Raw genomic sequence first — 17,240 nt, 5'->3', positions numbered from 1 at the left:
GTAGTTGAGCGTCAACTTATGAACCATTGAGGTCAAAGTTCGATTCCCAACCAGAGCACAAGCCCGGGTTGTGAGATTGATCCCCAGTGGAGAGCATGCAGGAGGCAGCGGATCAATGATTCTCTCTCATCATTGATGTTTCTATCTCTCTCTCCCTCTCCCCTCCTTTCTGGAATCAATAAAAACATTTTTAAAAAAACAACAACAGTCTTAATGTAGAGAGATTACATGGTAAATTTTTCCATGTAATCTCACTCCTGGTGGAATAATTTCCTAGGAACCTAGTTTATTCTAATGACCGAATTAAACTGTTTATCTGATTCATAAGAAAAAGAATTTCAACCATTATTTAACACTTAATGAACACAATTAATATAATTGCAATCCTCCCTATACATCCAAAGAAGCCACTTAAGACTTATATTTACCAATATCTCATTAGTCTAATTGCGAAAGTATAACTACACTAAAATAATGTAGTTATTTCAAGCTTAATTTTCTTGAGAAAGTCTAGAATTGAGGCTACCCTTTTCTACCCTTGCTCTGAATTCGCTATTATACTTCATCAATTTTTGCAGTGAAAGCATTTACCTTTTGGAAATATATATATATATATCAAGAGTACATGGAGCCCTGGCTGGTGTGGCTTAGCTGGTTGAGCATCATCCCATGTGCCAAGAGGTCGCTGGTTTGATTCCCAATCAGGGAACATGGCACGGGTTGCACGCAGGAGGCAGCTCATTGATGTTACCCTCTCACATCAATGTTTCTCTCTCCCTCTCTCTCTCTCTCTCTCTCTCTCTCCTTCCCGCCTCTAAAATCAGTAATAAAAAGAGTATGTGCAGCAATGGACACTGTGTCGGTATTATCAGGAAACAAACCACAAAGCAGAAGGAACGGGTTCCCTCCTGGATGAGCCTCATTTGGCCTGTGAACGCCTTCCGCCTGCCTGACTTGCATCCTGGGCCCTGCAGGCTGCCTCGTGCCGCTCCACACGGCAGTGACAGACCCGACAGGCAGCACTCACATGCGAACAAGACAGCAGCTCCTTCATGATGTAGGTGTCATAAATCTGCCGACTTCGACTCAGACGATCTTCCTCGTTATCAAGCTTTTCGTATTCTTTTATCTAGGTTTCAAAAAGCGATCGTTGTTAGATGCGTCTTCCTAGAAACCCACTTTATTAAAAGGCGTCACTGGCCTTGGCAGAAAACGCGAGGCCAGGCAAATTACGGACCGGGCTATTCCACGGGAAACAACGGCTCCTAAGGTTGTCGGAACGAAGCCGGGATCCTTAAAGTCCACGGGAAAACGACCAATGGGACGTTTCCAGTGATGAAGCTCATCGCTTAAATTTAGAAACACAATATTGGGAAACAAATGCTGCCATGGTTACAATGATCTTACACTCTACCAGCCACGGGCCACGCGCGCTTGCCAACTCTCCTCTCCAAAGCGCGCGCGAGTTCCATCTGGCTGTAATTCAGGCCTAAGAGTTATGAGGTCGTTCTTGCTCAATGACAGCATTGCAAAACCAACAGGAGAAAATGCATAGATCTGGTCGGGGCTCCTGCAGAGAGAATTTTTTTTTAAATCAACTAAGTATTTTGGAAAGGCCTTAGCCGTAGATGAAAGCATTGGAACCCCTTCCGCACTACGAAAGTATTAACAGAAAGGTCACCCCAAATGGTGTGCTTGCTAACTGAGGGAAGGTAACCCGACCAGTGTTGAGAGGGGCCCAAAAATAAAGTGTGCCTTAGAAATACGTGCCTCACGTGGAAACAGCCCTGGTCATTCTAACCTGATAACGGAAGCTCCTAGGTCAGAGAAGCCTTTTTTTTTTATTTACTTACAGAAATACCTTTAATCCAAAGGACAGAAAGAGAATGAAAACACAGATGACATGTGGAGCTAGTAGGAGGCTAGCAGCGATCTCCACTGTAATGACTAACTTCAGGCAGTCCTCGGGTTACGTCAGACTCCACGTACGTCGTTTCGTGGTTACGTCGCCATCTCCCATTTATTTATTTAAAAAAAAAAGTTCTGCCATTTCGACATATGTACATATGTGCTTTGCGTTTTTTATTATTTACTGTATTTACCACAAGTAAAGGTCAGGAATTGTTATCTTTCTTTTAAATTTTTTTTACTGTCTCACTTCATTACTGCTGTGTATGTGCTCCACGTGAGTGACGTAGGTGCTTATGTAAGTGGGTTCCGACTTACAGTCAAAATTGCGTTACATTGCGCCGTCTGTAGGAACGGATCTCCGACGTAACCCGAGGACCTACTGTACTCTGTGTGACTTATTAAGGGGGGAGAGGGGAGGGGGGAAATGTTTCTCCCAGGTAGCCAGTGGTTCCACTGACTTCCATAGTAACTGGAAGCTCTTTATTCTCAAATAGTAAGAGGTGAGGCTAACAGCTGTGGGCAAACTACGGCCGCAGGCCGGATCCGGCCCATTTGAAATGAATAAAACTAAAAAAAAAAAAAGACCGTACCCTTTTATGTAATGATGGTTACTTTGAATTTATATTAGTTCACACAAACACTCCATCCATGCTTTTGTTCCGGCCCTCCGGTCCAGTTTAAGAACCCATTGTAGCCCTCCAGTCAAAAAGTTTGCCCACCCCTGGGCTAACTCCTCCCAGGGGAGAGTACGAATCAATGGGAAGAAGTGTGACCCGTTTCCTATATTGTCAGGGTTGGACAGGTTTGAAATCACAATCAGTCAATCCTGTAAGAATTTCTGATGAGGAAAGAGCAGAGCCCTGACTGGTTTGGCTCAGAGCGTCGGCCTGCGGACTGAAAGGTCCCGGGTTTGATTCCGGTCAAGGGCATGTACCTTGGTTGCGGGCACATCCCCAGTAGGGGGTGTGCAGGAGGCAGCTGATCGATGTTTCTCTCTCATCGATGTTTCGAACTCTCTATCCCTCTCCCTTCTTCTCTGTAAAAAATCAATAAAATGTATTTTTTAAAAAAGAAAGAAAGAAAGAGCAGAGAGAGGGGGATGTGAAAGGCTGGGGTCCCCCGAGGCCCCTGAGAAGCGACTGGGGTCCTCTCCATTGGCCGGAAGCACCATCGGGGTTACACCGAAAGGCTGCGCTTCGCAAATCCGCCACGGAGTCTTCTTGGAACAGAGACACAAAGGCAGGCAGGCGGGGGTAGGCCCGGGCCCCATCCCAGAGGGAAAGGCTGTCTTCATGAAGACGTGAGCCAGCAATAACCAAAGGGCCTGGGCTCACCCTCCCAGGTTCACTCAGCAGGGCAAGTCTCAAGGGTCAAACATCAGGCCAGATGCGACCAGGGCCGCTGCAAGGCACAGAAACCAGACACCGGCACCAGAAGCCGAGCCGGGAAATAAACGCCGGCTTCTGGTTTGGGGGGGGGGGGGGTCCTCCGGTTTGTTCTGTTTTGGGGGCCGGGCGAACGCCAGGGTGCGAGGATGACACGGGTAGCCCGCCGGTGAACCCGAGGCCAGTGCTTCTGCCTAAACATCTGAGCAAACTCGAAGAATAATAAGCCTGCCCGGAATTAGTATCCTTGAAAACAAGTGGGGTGACACCTAAGTCTGAGTTCCAGGGGCCCTTTAAAGCAGGCGGCACCTGGTTCCTCTAATGCTGATTCTACGGAAGCTTGGCCAGAACTGGAATAAGCCAGCCACACCGGACAGGCTCGTGTCCTGGGCAAATGACATCTGAAGCAGGACACGGCCTTTGTTAAGAGCCTTGTGCTTCAGAAACTTCAGCTTGAACAGAAAAGGAAACCCTTAGTAGGCAAGGTAAGAGCCTCAAGCACCTGTGTCCCCTTCTGCTTTGGTGGTTACAACGCTCACAGCCTAAACACCCCAGTAGCCTGAATACCCAGGACCCCAAGAGCAAGCGCTTTTGGTCTATGGCCGTCGTGGTCTCCACTTTCTCGCCCCTGGTTTGTTCCACGGCCATCCCAGTGGAATGGGCCAGCACCATCGCGAATGGCCTCTACTTCGCCTAGTCGGAGCGGGGTGCCGGGGCAATGCCCCTCACCCACAATATTCTCCTCGGGCACAACCGCTCGGTCCCACAGATTCAGAGACCAATGACCTTCCCTGACTAAGCGTGGATCTCTGGGGCTCACCTGTCCCCCTGAGCTCCAGGTTCGAAGGAGCTACCTACCTACTTTGACATGTCCACATCCTGCCTACCCCAGCCACACTCGCTCTTCCCTCCTCCTCTTTATCACAAAAGTACGAAAGTCATACTCCTAGTAGCTTACGCCAAAAAGGAATAGTCATCATTGATTCTGCTCTTTTGCTCACACTCTTGTCCACACCCCACCCTCACCCCTGAAATCCAATTCATCGGCCAATCTTGTTGGCTTTATACTCAAAATATATCACAAACCCAGGCTATGCTTCAGGTAACAGCCAACTAACTGCTAACAGAGCAATCCTCCCGGGGCGGGGGGAGGGAAGGGTCCAGGGGGGACACCTATATAATACCCAATTACTGCCACTCTGACCTAATTGATATTGATAGACTCTTCACCTTAAATTTCCCATGGGCTTTAGAATCAAATCTAAATCTGTTAGTCTGGCCCCCAAACCAGGTCTCTGGACTGATTGCACACAACTCCAGCCCTCTCACCCATTACCAACACGCCACACTCGTCTTTCAGTTCCTCAAGCACGCCAAGGGCTTTCCCACACATCAGGGGCTACATCTCAGCCATGACGTCAGCCTAAAATGGTCTCCCCACCCCCACCCTGTTCCCACCTTCAGAAGGCTAGCTTCCTCGTCATTCGAGTCTCGGTGTAGATGCCGCCACCTCGGAGGCAGGCTCTGACCCGGCACTCTCCCGTGGCCACCCAGGCAAGGCCATCAGCAAGGAGTCTGTTCTGAGTCACTGTGTAACGGTTATTACTTCCTGATGGAGTTCCTATGTTTGGACTCTGTCCTGGGTCACTGCCTACAGCAGTTATTACTTCCTGATGTATTTCCTGTTTATTACTTGTTTATTGTCGCTGCTCTCAACAAAAATAGGAGCGAAAAGATAGCAAGCACTTGGCCTGTCTTGTTCATCCCACCAGTGGCTCCGGGCACCGGTGTCTGAGAACTCCTGGTTGAATGAGTGAAGAAATTTCTAGATAGTAACTTTACCTCTGATCTTCTATTTATTTTCTGTTTCCTATGATTTACTTCTAAATCTAGGCATCAAATCCATATTTTTCTACGCTGCCTCCAAATCTAACTGGAACAAACAAGTGTGTAAAGCAGCACACTGAGCAGTGCTTGCATGTCAGGTACTGTTCCAGTATGTTGCATTCACACATGACAAGCCTAAGAGACAGGCACTGCTGTCACACGCATTCTTAGCTAGGAAAACCGGTGGAGCCCGGCCGGTGTGGCTCAGTGGTTGAGCGTCAACCCATGAACCAGGAGGTCACAGTTGGATTCCCAGTCAGGGCACATGCCCAGGTTTCGGCTCGATCCCCAGTGGGGGCGGCAGGAGGCAGCTGATCAATGATTCTCTCTCCCTCTCCCTCTCCCTTCCTCCCTCTGAAATCAATAAAAACTTTTTTTAAGAGAGAGATTGAGCTGAGATTGGTCTGAGTTGCCATTTTTGTAGGACTCGGTCTGCCTCTTGCTTGCCCCAGTCCCTAAGGCAGTGGTTCTCAACCTTCCTAATGCCTCGACCCTTTAATTCAGTTCCTCATGTTGTGGTGACCCCCAACCATAAAATTATTTTCGTTGCTACTTCATCACTGTAATGTTGCTACTGTTATGAATCGTCATGTAAATATCTGATATGCAGGATGTATTTTCATTGTTACAAATTGAACATCATTAAAGCATAGTGATTAATCACAAAAACAATATGTAATTATATATGTGTTTTCCGATGGTCTTAGGCGACCCCTGTGAAAGGGTCGTTCGACCCCCAAAGGGGTCGAGACCCACAGGTTGAGAACCGCTGCCCTACGGTATGGCTCTCCATGGCGTTCACTGAAATTACTCCTGCCTTCCAGGGTTTTCAGAGCAGCTCTCTGCCTTCTGTCCCACTCGTGTTCAAAACCTGGCATCTGTCTTGAGAGCGAGACTCGCCACCTGCTTGGGGCTCCTCCAGCCCCACTTGTTTTTTTTACTTTAGCCCCAGAAACCTCTTCTGGCTCTTTTTCTCCCAGAAGCAGCTTTCTGCCAAGGGCCCAGCCTGGACTCTGTTATGCCCAGAATCAACCGCTGCCCCAGGGGAGAAGTAGCTACAGCTCTTTAGTGTCAACAGAGCATCCCCTGGGGCTTGTGTTTCTTGCCCATCTGGTTTCAGATTGTTGCCCACAGCAGGGCTTCCTTTCAATACGGTGCCTCCCACAGCTTTCAGCCCATCGCTTCGGCTCCCCTCCACCCTCCTCCACCAAGTCTCCCACGTGTCACTCCAGCGATGTGTGACCAGAAAACCGCCAGATTCTCTTTCACCCAGTGGTGGCCAGCCCTCGGCATCAGCTTGTGTCTACAGAATCCGCAAGCTTCTTCGGAAAATGAAACGGCCGGGAATCTTTGGGGCACCTTGGAAGGAGCCGCCCTGCTCTGGGGTTTTAGCCCCACTACCCCTCCCTACTTCTGCAGCACCCCGGGGCCTTTGCAAATCGGATTCGTGTAGATGTCAGCATCTCGAATACACCACGTAGCTTATCCTGTATTACTAAGTGAGTCCCGTGGGTTTCTAAATATCTGCGAGATATTCGAGTCGTCTTAAATATTTTCCAAAGTACAGTTTAAATGTGCTTTTGAAGTAAAAGCAGCAGGAAAACAGTTACTTCTTACCTCTTCATAAAACTTCACCTGAGGTACAGCTTCATTAATTTCATTCAAACAAAAATCTTTAAATAGCAAGAAACCTAAAGGAAAAGAATAAAAAATTTCAGGGTGGGCAATAAATGGAAATCTTACCCCCACAGGGTACTTTCAAAGTCATGTGTTTGTACTTTAACTTCTTCCTCCCCTACCTTACAAACAGTAAAAACGCAGACTTCAAGAAGCTAATTACATCCTAGAGGGCAACACTCCAGGCAAAGTAAGGGCACCCCATACCGGCCTCCTGGCTTTGGGGTTCCGTCTGTACTGGCCACCCCCCTCCCACTTTTTACAAACGCATGCTCAGCAGTGCTAGTGGTCACCGCCACCTAGAGCCACTGGTCACTACAGCCAGCAGAAGAATGAGCACAGAAACGAGAGAGGCGGGTAGCATGGGAGTGTCGGTAAGGGTCATCACAGGACTAATAAACACTCTGTTCTCAGAAAGAGGACAAAACTCCCTTAAAAGACAGAAGGACTTTCACAACCTTTCTAGCCTTTTTCTCTCACCACTTACTATCTCAGAGTCCCCACCAAATGCCTCCTGGCAGAGCAGGTAACCCAGCCCCAAACCATCCTTGGCTCCTTCGCGACTCGATGCTCCCCAGCTTTAACAGTCAGCGCTGTACGGCCAGAACACTGTACCTCCATCGCACAGTGCCTGGCACACAGCAGGAGGTCAATATGTATTTGCCGAATGAATGTTTACTTACATAACCTTTCCAACACGCCTCTCTCAAAGTACTTAGAACACTCTCATTATCCGATCTATGTCTCCCACCCCATTTGCAAACCTAGTGCCTAGCTTAATGCCCATTACACAGTCAAGCCTAAATGAATGAATGAAGTTGAACAGGACAGTAAAAAACAATTAAAAAGTCAAGATAATTGAAGAATTGCCAGAAGAGCCCTAGCCGGGTTGTTCAGTGGTTAGAGCATAGGCTCTCAGACTAAAGGGTCTTGGGTTCGATTCCAGTCAAGGGCGAGGACCTCGGTTGCAGGCTAGATCCCCAGCCCCTGTAAGAGCATCTATGGGAGGCAGCCGATTGATGTGTCTCTCTCACATCCATGTTTCTCTCTCTCTGCCTCTCCACCTCTCTTCCCCTCGCTCTAAAAATCCAGGGAAAAATATCCTCAGGTGAGGATTAACAACAACAACCAAGAATTGCTGGAAGAAACATAAGTCACAGAAGGGAACTGAAAAAGGAAGGACTCACAAAAAGTATAAGGAAGAAGGGAGACCAGAGTCCCCCAGGTAGAACTGAGACAAAGGAAATGGCTTTGGCAAGGTTTTCATTAAAGTTAGAGTCATTGCCCTAACCAGTTTGGCTCAGTGGATAAAGCGTCAGCCTGCAGACTGAAGGGTCCCAGGTTCGATTCCGGTCAAGGGCATGTACCTTGGTTGCGGGCACATCCCCAGTAGGGAGTGTGCAGGAAGCAGCTGATCGATGTTTCTAACTCTCTATTCCTCTCCCTTCCTCTCTGTAAAAAAATCAATAAAATTTATATATTTTTAAAAAAGAATGAGGATGCGTTCTCTACTCGATTTAAAAAATAAAAATAAAAAATAAATAAAGTTAGAGTCATGTAACTCGAATTAGCCTGATGCTGCTCTGTAAGTTCCCCTCCATAGTTCCAGGAACGTGACCTTTGAAAATGGTAAATGGTTCTTCCCTGGAACCGAAAGGAAAGCATTAGGACGACGACTTAGTGAAGTCAGCAAGGCCGAGGGCTCGCTGGGGCTGGAGGCAGACGGGCAGCAGGAACTCGGCCCCACCCATCTCGGCCAGGTCCTGTGGCGAGGCCGACACGGGAAGCAGGTGGGAAATTCAAGAAGCGGACAAGCAGGGAGGGTTGGAGAGGCGACTCTCTACCTCTCTGTGTCATCGGCGGGGTGCCTCTGGGGAAGCGGGCTTCTTGGGGTGCCACTGAGGAAGGTGAGGAAGAGGGGAGTCGAATGAATGACCATCCAACTTGAAAGGTCTTTAGCTGCCCCTTTCATGCAACTTTTCCATTGTCCACGGGCAGGATGGGCCAGAGAACTACCAAATCGTGTTTTCTAGAACTGTTATTGTGTTCTACTTTCTCCAACACCAAACTGAACCTGTCCTCGGGGTTTCTAAGTTGCTACCCCACTTCCTCCAACACGCTTCCCCTGCATCTGGTGCGCCTTCAGAGCTCAGCTCCAATGCCCCGAGGCCTTCTATGATTCTCGTTCTCATTCTCTCTTTCATGTCTCACCCATTCCCTCTCACAAACACAAACGCACGCATACGCACACAAACACACTTTGTTTTGCACGTATGACCACCAAACCTGGCCCTGTGCATAGGTTTACGTCTTCACCATCGACCTCCCCACTACAGAGTGAGCTGCATATGGACAGGCCACAGAGGTCTTGTTCTCTACTACACTGACAGGGACAAGAACACTGCCTGGTGCATGCAGGGAGCTCAGAAGGAAGAACAGAGGTAGGAAGGAGGAAGGTGGAGGGAGAAGACAGGGGGCAGTAAGAAAAGAAAAAAGTAGGGAACACAGGAGGGAGGAGGAAAGGGGAGAAGGGAGGGTAAATGAGGAAGATGAGGGAGAAGGGAGTTCAATGAATGAACATCCAACTTAGTATGTTTTTTAGCTCCTTCTTTAATACCATTTTTCCACTGTCGGTGTGAAGGATGGGCCGAAGAACTACTGTAACACACTACAGGGGGGGAAAAAAACATTGTTTTCCTCATGTCTTCCCATAAGCTGAAGCTGGACTTTCTATCACAGCAGCTGTTAAAATGGAGCAGGCAGAAGGTATTCTGCCTTTTGGATTAATTCTAGATCATTGTGTTCCAGTCTGAAAGCAATTTACCTTCATGGAGCTTAAATTACATTTAAAAAAACAAACGAAGTACTTCTCAAATCAGAACAAAAGCTAAAGGACAAAAATTGGGAAATAATTTGCCTAACAGGTTCCTTTCATCAGTGCGATCTCTCCAGACTTTAAAGAATAAAAAACAGTGACCCAACACCTGCTTCCGAGACAATTGTGGATATGTTTAACCTTGTTTCCATATTTGAACCCCTGCAAACAGCATGCATACTGATTAGCTTCTGAGTGTATTTATAACATCCAGCAAAGGCAAACTATCCCAATTTCCCACCACAATATTTTTCAGAAATTAGTAGGAAGAATTGTGTTGCTTTTTATAAAATATCAATGAGAACTTCTGCAAGTGTTAAATATAAGTGTTACCTAAGAGAGATTTGAAAATTTGATCTAAAAAAAAAAAATATTTAGAACTTATGCGCACCCAAAGACACTGTCAAGAAAATAGACTCCACACAGACTCGGATAAAATATTATAAAACTTAAATCGGAATAAGGCTTTGTATAAAATTTCTACATACACTAAAAAACTCTTACAAAGAATGTTTAAAAGTAAATCTTCCAGTTAACGAATGGGCAAAAACACTGGAATACTTCGCAGAGGAAGAGAAGTGAATGGTCAATGGGTACATGAAACAGGCTCAACATCACTGGTCCTCATGCACATGTAAATTAAATCACATTGACATACCCGCTGCTCAATGACTTGAATGGCAGGATTAAAAAGACTGACAACACCAGCCCAGCCAGCGTGGCTCAGTGGTTGAGCGTCGACCTATGAACCAGGAGGTCACGGTTCGATTCCCGGTCAGGGCACATGCCCAGGTTGCTGGCCCAATCCCCAGTGTAGGGGCATGTAGGAGGCAGCCAATCAACGATTCTCTCTCATCATTGATGTTTCTCTTTCTCTCTCCCTCTCCCTTCCTCTCTGAAATCAATAAAAATATATTTAAAAAAAAAAAAAAAAGACTGACAACACCAGTGTTGGTGGCCAGAACTCTCATTGGCTGAGAAGCATGTGCAATGGTTTGGACTTCCCGTGCCTCTGAATCAACAGGCGAATAAGGAAGTTACTGTGCTGGTGGGGGTGACTGATCCCAGCTATCCACACAAACATCTGCACATGGGTATTTATAGCAGCCTTATACACAGCATCCAAAAACTAGAAACAACTCAGATGTTCTTCCATTTGCAAACTGCGATGTATCCTACAACTGAACTCTACAATGAAAAGGAATGAGTTACGGCTACCAAGCACCATGAGTGAACCTCCAGTGCATGATGTGAAGTGAAAGGAAACAGACTCCAAAGCTCCCTACTGAATGGTTCCCCTTACATGCCATTCTGGAAAAGAAGAAACCATGGCAACAGAAAACAGGTCAGTGGCTGACGGCGTTGGGGTACAGGGGGTGGTCTAGAAAATTTTGGGAGGTGATGAACTGCTCCGTATCTAGATTCTGGGGGTGGTTATACAACGTTACGCATTTGTCAAAACTCATAGACTTGTACAACCTGAATGGTACATCTTAATGTATTTAAATGAAACCATGAAAGGAGAAACATGAGATTGGGTACAGACAGCTGAGCCACGTACAAGGCTCACAAGATGTTCCTGAATGAATAGTGGCTGCAAACTGGGATCTAAAATTTCTAGAAGCCAAGGCCTGATCACTTCCTTAGACAGTTCTCAACAGCTACTGGATGTATCTCGGGAAGCACAAGTTTCCACGGGAGATAAAACCATCCCCATGCAGAGGTGTGGGATAAAATAAGTAAAAAGTCCCTAGGAAGGCAGAGATCAAAAACAATGACTCTGACACATCCAGAACATTCTTGACAAGCGAAAACAAAGGCAATCTCAAATGATAAACAGAAAAGCCAACTCATAAACGAAGGGGCGAAAGCACACCAATACTAACCCGGAAAACTCCCGCAGGGTGTCGGCGTCCCTCCTTGCTGCGTATCACTCACCCAAATTCCCGGTGAGTAACACTCCCTTTCATCTCTTCCAAGCCCCAATAGGAACGAATGAATATCAATCAAAACAAACGTTTAGCTAATGATATATTTATCTAGTTCACATAAACCTTAAACATATTTATTTTCATTGAACTCTACTTAACAAACTAGAACCTTCACTTCTTGGCTTAAAACTTTACAGAAAGAGAAAAATTCTAAGTGAAAAGTGATTTAGGAATATTGTAAATAGTTCCGACCCCCCCAATTTAAATTCAGCACGGACATGCCCAATAGAATATTGTTGTACTAATTAATGGCGCCGTTCACTTAGGGCATGGAGAGCCGTGGGGCCCTGAATATTAAGAGTCCGTTAGACAAAAGGACAAATGGGTCATGAATGTGGCCAAAGAGAAATTCACGGAATGTTCCGAGCAATTGGCTCCTAACTCAAAGGGGAACAAAAAGGAAAACTGGGAGGAAGATGTGAAAATACGGGGCAAGAACATCCTATCTTAACTCTTCTCATAGTTGGATTACTTTCAGCCTTTCAAAAGTATCGTATTGTGAAATGATAGAGAAAAAAAAATTCCTGGCTATGTCACCAGACGGCGGTCAGTGTTTTCCTGGATCCACGGTTCTGTGAACATCTAACTGTAAACAAACCAACTGACAATTAAAATAAAGTGAGATTTAAAATTATGTCAAGTGGTCTTGGCTGGTTTGGCTCAGTGGATACAGTGTCACCCTGCGAGCTGAAGGGTCCCGGGTTCGATTTCGGTCAAGGGCACATGCTGGGGTTGCGGGCTCCATCCCCAGCAGGGGGCGTGCAGGAGGCAGCCGATCAATGATTCTCTCCCATCATTGATGTTTCTGTCCTTCTCTCCCTCTCCCTTCCTCTCTGAAATCAATAAAAATATATTTTAAAAAATAATAATAATTTCAAGTGAAATAGAAACATTATTCCAATAAACCCTGATTCTTACCCCATTCGAGACATGATGCCACTACACTGCCACCCTCTACGTCTATGTCTTTGAATGGACAAAATGGTTCAAAGTTCAAAAAACATGGAAAGAAGTCCCATTCCTGCCCCCGCCCCTCCCCTCCCCAGCAGTGCACCCCCACCGTCGGCCCCACGGGAACCAGTTCTTGGTTCCTGGTACCTTTTCGGGGAAAGGGTGTGTGTCATTTCTGGGCACAGGGCTGTTAAGAAATCGGTGGGACCTCTTGGCCCTCTTTCACCCAGTGGATGCAGAGGACTGCGGGTCCTAAGGGACACCAGCGCCACCGCAAGGGAACAGCTCGGCACAGGGAGGGGGGGGAGGCCTGACTCGAACCCGGGACGCCCGTCCTGTCACCGAACGAGAGAGAAACGTCTGTGTGTAGAGCCTCTGACGTTGTGGATCTCGTTGTTACAGGTGCCTGTGTGACCTCCTAACACAACAAAAAGGCAGGCTCAGATACCACCTCCTCTTTTCACCAGGCCAGACACACCGCCCGCACCAGCCTGTTCCCCTCAACGCTGCACCGAGAGATCTCCCTGCGCTAGCCATGTACCTACCGCTTGGCCGCTTCGACAGCTGCCGGGTATTCCATCGCGGGCAGAATATCATGATCTCCGTAACCTGCTCCCTAATGATGAACGTTTGAGATGTTGCAGATATTTCGCTTTTACAAAACTGCTGCCATGCCCTCTCCGCCCATCATTTCTCACATGGTCAGGCATGTTCGTAGGATACGCACCTGGGAGTGAAACTGCGGAGCCAAAGGTTATGCAGGCGCGCCCAGGTTTTACTCGACCTGACAGATCAGCCGCGCTGGATCGGTCCCTATTCGTGCTCCCGCCAGCAATGGTCTCGGAAGTGCCCGCTCAGACCCACGGCCTCACCAGAAGTGTGTTATTACACCTTTTTCCGATTAGAGTTGACGTACGATGTTATATTAGTTCCCCTTCTCCTTTTTTTCTGTTCAACCCCTTACGCGGCTCCCCTCTGGCAACCATCGATTTGTTCTCTGTATCTCAGTTTGTTTCTGTTTGTGTTTTAGATTTCAAATATAAATAAAATCATTCGATATCTGTCTTTCTCCAGCTGACTTACTTCACTTAACATAATACCCTCTAGGCCAGGGGTGGGCAAACTTTTTGACTCGAGGGCCACAATGGGTTCTTAAACTGGACCGGAGGGCCGGAACAAAAGCATGGATGGAGTGTTTGTGTGAACTAATATAAATTCAAAGTAAACATCATTACATAAAAGGGGACGGTCTTTTTTTTTTTTTTTAGTTTTATTCATTTCAAACGGGCCGGATCCGGCCTGCGGGTCGTAGTTTGCCCACGGCTGCTCTAGGTCCATCCACATTGTCACAAATGGCAAGACTCCGTTCCTTTTTTGTGGCTACATAATATTCCGTCGTATATATGCACCACGGCTTCTTTATCCACTCATCTATCAATGGGCACTCAGGGTGCTTCCATCTCTTGGCTATTGTAAGTAATGCTGCCATGAACATAGGGGTGCGTATATGTGGTCGGTTTTCATTTCATTCTTTTTTGCTATTGCTCTTCTGCTATTTTGGACAAGTGGAGAAGGGGGAAAGGAGATCAATAAAAGGAAGAGTGAGAAAAGAAAGGCAGGAAGGAGGAGGGAAAGAGAAAGAGAGAAGGTAGAGAGAGGGTTTCTAAGAACCACCTCTGGTGGGAAATTAATCATCCTTTGTCCTGGCAACAGCAGCTATTCCAGGAAACAACTAAACGCTTCATGCGTGGAAGTCCCTACACTATCAACCTGAGCTCTGACTCCTGCTGCCCCAGAAGCCACTTCCTCCAGGGAGTCGGGAAAAACCTCCTCGTTGGTTGCCCTGGTCAGCTCAGCACAGAGTCTGAGGGCCCGAGCTCTGGACTGTGGCCGATCCCAACTCTGTGCGGCTCACTCCCGCTCAGGCCAACACTGTCCACAGGACTCGGGACAAGTCCCTGCCCCTCGGCGTGGTGTCCTCTCACCTGTACCAGTAAAATGGGGCTGCCGGTGACCTCTGCGTGGGGTTACTTTGAAGACTAAGTGACATGTGGACGTAGAGCACTGACCACATCAGGCCTCCGTCGTTCGAAAGGTGCCACACAGACTTCTACAGAGTGCACGTCCCAGGTTTACCCGTGCTGCCGCGGGTAGGCTTGAAACGGATCACCGTCCTCCTAGCACTTTGCGAAGCGATACCCATGGTGGTACATGTCTCGGGTTTCACAGATAGTCCCAGTTTCAAACGTTTAACCCGTTTGCCTGCCAAGAGCCTAAGAGCTTATTTCAAAAATAAAATGACACTTGCAGGGTATGATACAGCAACAAGAGCCAGACTTAACCTCTCACCGTAACCAGAAAACTCTACATAAAATGAGAAATAACTGCTTTTGGGCCTGGAAAGGGCTGGGGTGCCTGGGAGAAGGGAAACAGACTAGGAGGGCCCGAGATGGGCCGGCTCTCGGCCGGGAAGTGCTTTCTGAGAGGTGGTGCTGGGAGGGGGACCCACACGGACCAGGGTGGTCCTGCTGAGGCGAGGGCCCCAGGAGTGCAGGGAAACCGAGGTGCCTATAACCACCACAAATAAATAAACGAAATGAAGACGGGTAGCTAGTAAGCCGGTAGCGACAACAGCATAACATACCAGAATACACTCGATCCAAAAGAAGACAGAAACGAAGAAAAAAGCCACAAGGAAACAAACAGGAGGATGTGAGCCTCAAATCCAACTACACTGGTAAGTATTCCACTGGAAACGGTCCAAACAATCCAACTGAGAGTTAGAGCAGGAGCCTGGCCAGTGCAGCTCAGTGGTTAAGCATCGGCCTATGACCAGGGAGGCCAGGGTTCGATTCCATTTGCGGACTCGATCCCCCAGTAGGGGGCGAGCAGGAGGCAGCCGATCAATGATGCTCTTTCATCATTGATGTTTCTATCTCTCCCTCTCCCTTCCTCTCAGAAATCAATAAAAATATATATATTTTTTAAAAGAGTTAGAGAACAGATGTGTCACGCAAACACTAATATCACAAACGCTGAAGCGATTTTATCAATATTAGACAAAGTTAATACCCTATCAGGATAAAGGACTTCTCATCATGGTAAAGGGGTCAATTCATCAAGATGACGTAACCAGCGTCCCGTGCGTGCACCTTTCCTGGGAGATCCCGCGACGCTTCCAGGGGTCAGACCCGGACCCGAGAGAAATGACAGGGTACGCTCACAAGGCGTGTGTAAAAATGTCTGCAGCGGCTCCGTTTATAACTGCCCCAAATCTGAACAGCCCCAATGTCCGTGAACAAGTGACCTGTGTTCAGTCCGTACTGTGGGATACTATTCGATGAAAGAAACAAAATCCCCACAGAAGCAATAATACATATGAACCTCAAGGATGGACATTGTGCTGAGACCAGGAAGCCAGACACACACGAGTGCCTGTTGCTCGATTCTATTTCTATGAAGTCCTAGAAAAGCCAAGTGTAACCTGCTGTGACTTAGGCAGATCAGTGGATGCCTGGGGCTGAGTGAGCTCAATATAAAAGGCCAAGCGTGTTCCTCTGAAAGGGATAAAAATGGTCTATATGCGGATTGTGCAGTAATACACGGCACATACACGGTCAAAGCTCAACCTCTACACTTCAAACGGATACCCGTTAGTGTACGCATCTTACACCTCTATAAAACTGTTCTTCACATGCAAGAGCGCAGCATAATAATCAATAAACAAAAAGAAAAGCAACAACTGGAGTCTGTGTGGTGTCTCCGCGGGTGGCAATCAGGCACATTCTGAAACCCACACACTACAGAGCAACGGGAGGAGAGAAGGGCCCCCGTCGCTGTTCCCGGTAAGCTAATCTGGGTCAAGTTCTTCTCCGTCATCAACTCCGAACGCACTTGTTGGTTTAAGAGTAGAAGCCACAAAACAACTCAGTTCAATCTTCTTAAATAGTCCTAAATTATATGCTAGGTAAAGGGATTCCTACAGAGCGAACGCTGATGACCAACGGTGATATTTTTTTTTTTAAGTTACCGTGAAAACGTCAATTAAAAAAAAATAAAAGATTTCTTTAGCGAGTAAGTGCATCCCACCAGGGGAGAATATTTGCTTCTTTAAGAAGCTGCCCTAGTTTCTCTCCTTGGGCGCCACTGCTTTCAATAGCCTCTTTCAGGGACTAGAACAGCTCTCCCTGCCCCACCTTTGCTGGGATTTCTCGTCTACCCCGAAACATAAGAATCTTCTCTGTTTTGGCAAGCGGAGCGCGAGCAGAGGAGGGGCCAAGCTCTGAGCTAGGGCTGACCTGAAAGCATCAGGCAGAATGAGAACAGGGTGTGACCATTCTCTTCAGCAGATGGCCCACTATGCAAATCAAATCACCTAACTCAAGGATGCAGGAAGGAAAACACAGTCCATATCCTCGGCTTCTTACCTGAGCCTTTCCTGCAGGTCCCGGCCCTAACTGAACCTGAGGGCGTGGTGTCCCCTGCCAGCCCCTGTCCTGCCCACCCCCTTTAGAGCCACAGTACAATTCATTACAAATCCCATCTGCCAGTCTGGAGTGAGGG

The 17,240-nt window shown here is 47.4% G+C and overlaps 1 protein-coding gene across 1 annotated transcript in view; it reads right to left on the bottom strand.

The window, feature by feature from the left end:
- LOC102441969 (beta-adrenergic receptor kinase 2) overlaps positions 1–17,240 on the bottom strand; it is a 75,824-nt gene that overhangs the window by 37,694 nt on the left and 20,890 nt on the right. The window contains 3 exon segments of the mRNA XM_023762069.1: positions 107–123; positions 997–1,129; positions 6,801–6,874. Coding sequence (XP_023617837.1) covers positions 107–123; positions 997–1,129; positions 6,801–6,874 — 224 coding nt within the window.

The sequence above is a fragment of the Myotis lucifugus genome, unplaced genomic scaffold (genome assembly GCF_000147115.1).
Source record: "Myotis lucifugus unplaced genomic scaffold, Myoluc2.0 scaffold_229, whole genome shotgun sequence".
Taxonomy (NCBI): domain Eukaryota; kingdom Metazoa; phylum Chordata; class Mammalia; order Chiroptera; family Vespertilionidae; genus Myotis; species Myotis lucifugus.
The sequence above is the reverse complement of the archived record's forward strand: the minus strand, read 5'-3'. Positions and strand labels throughout refer to the sequence as shown.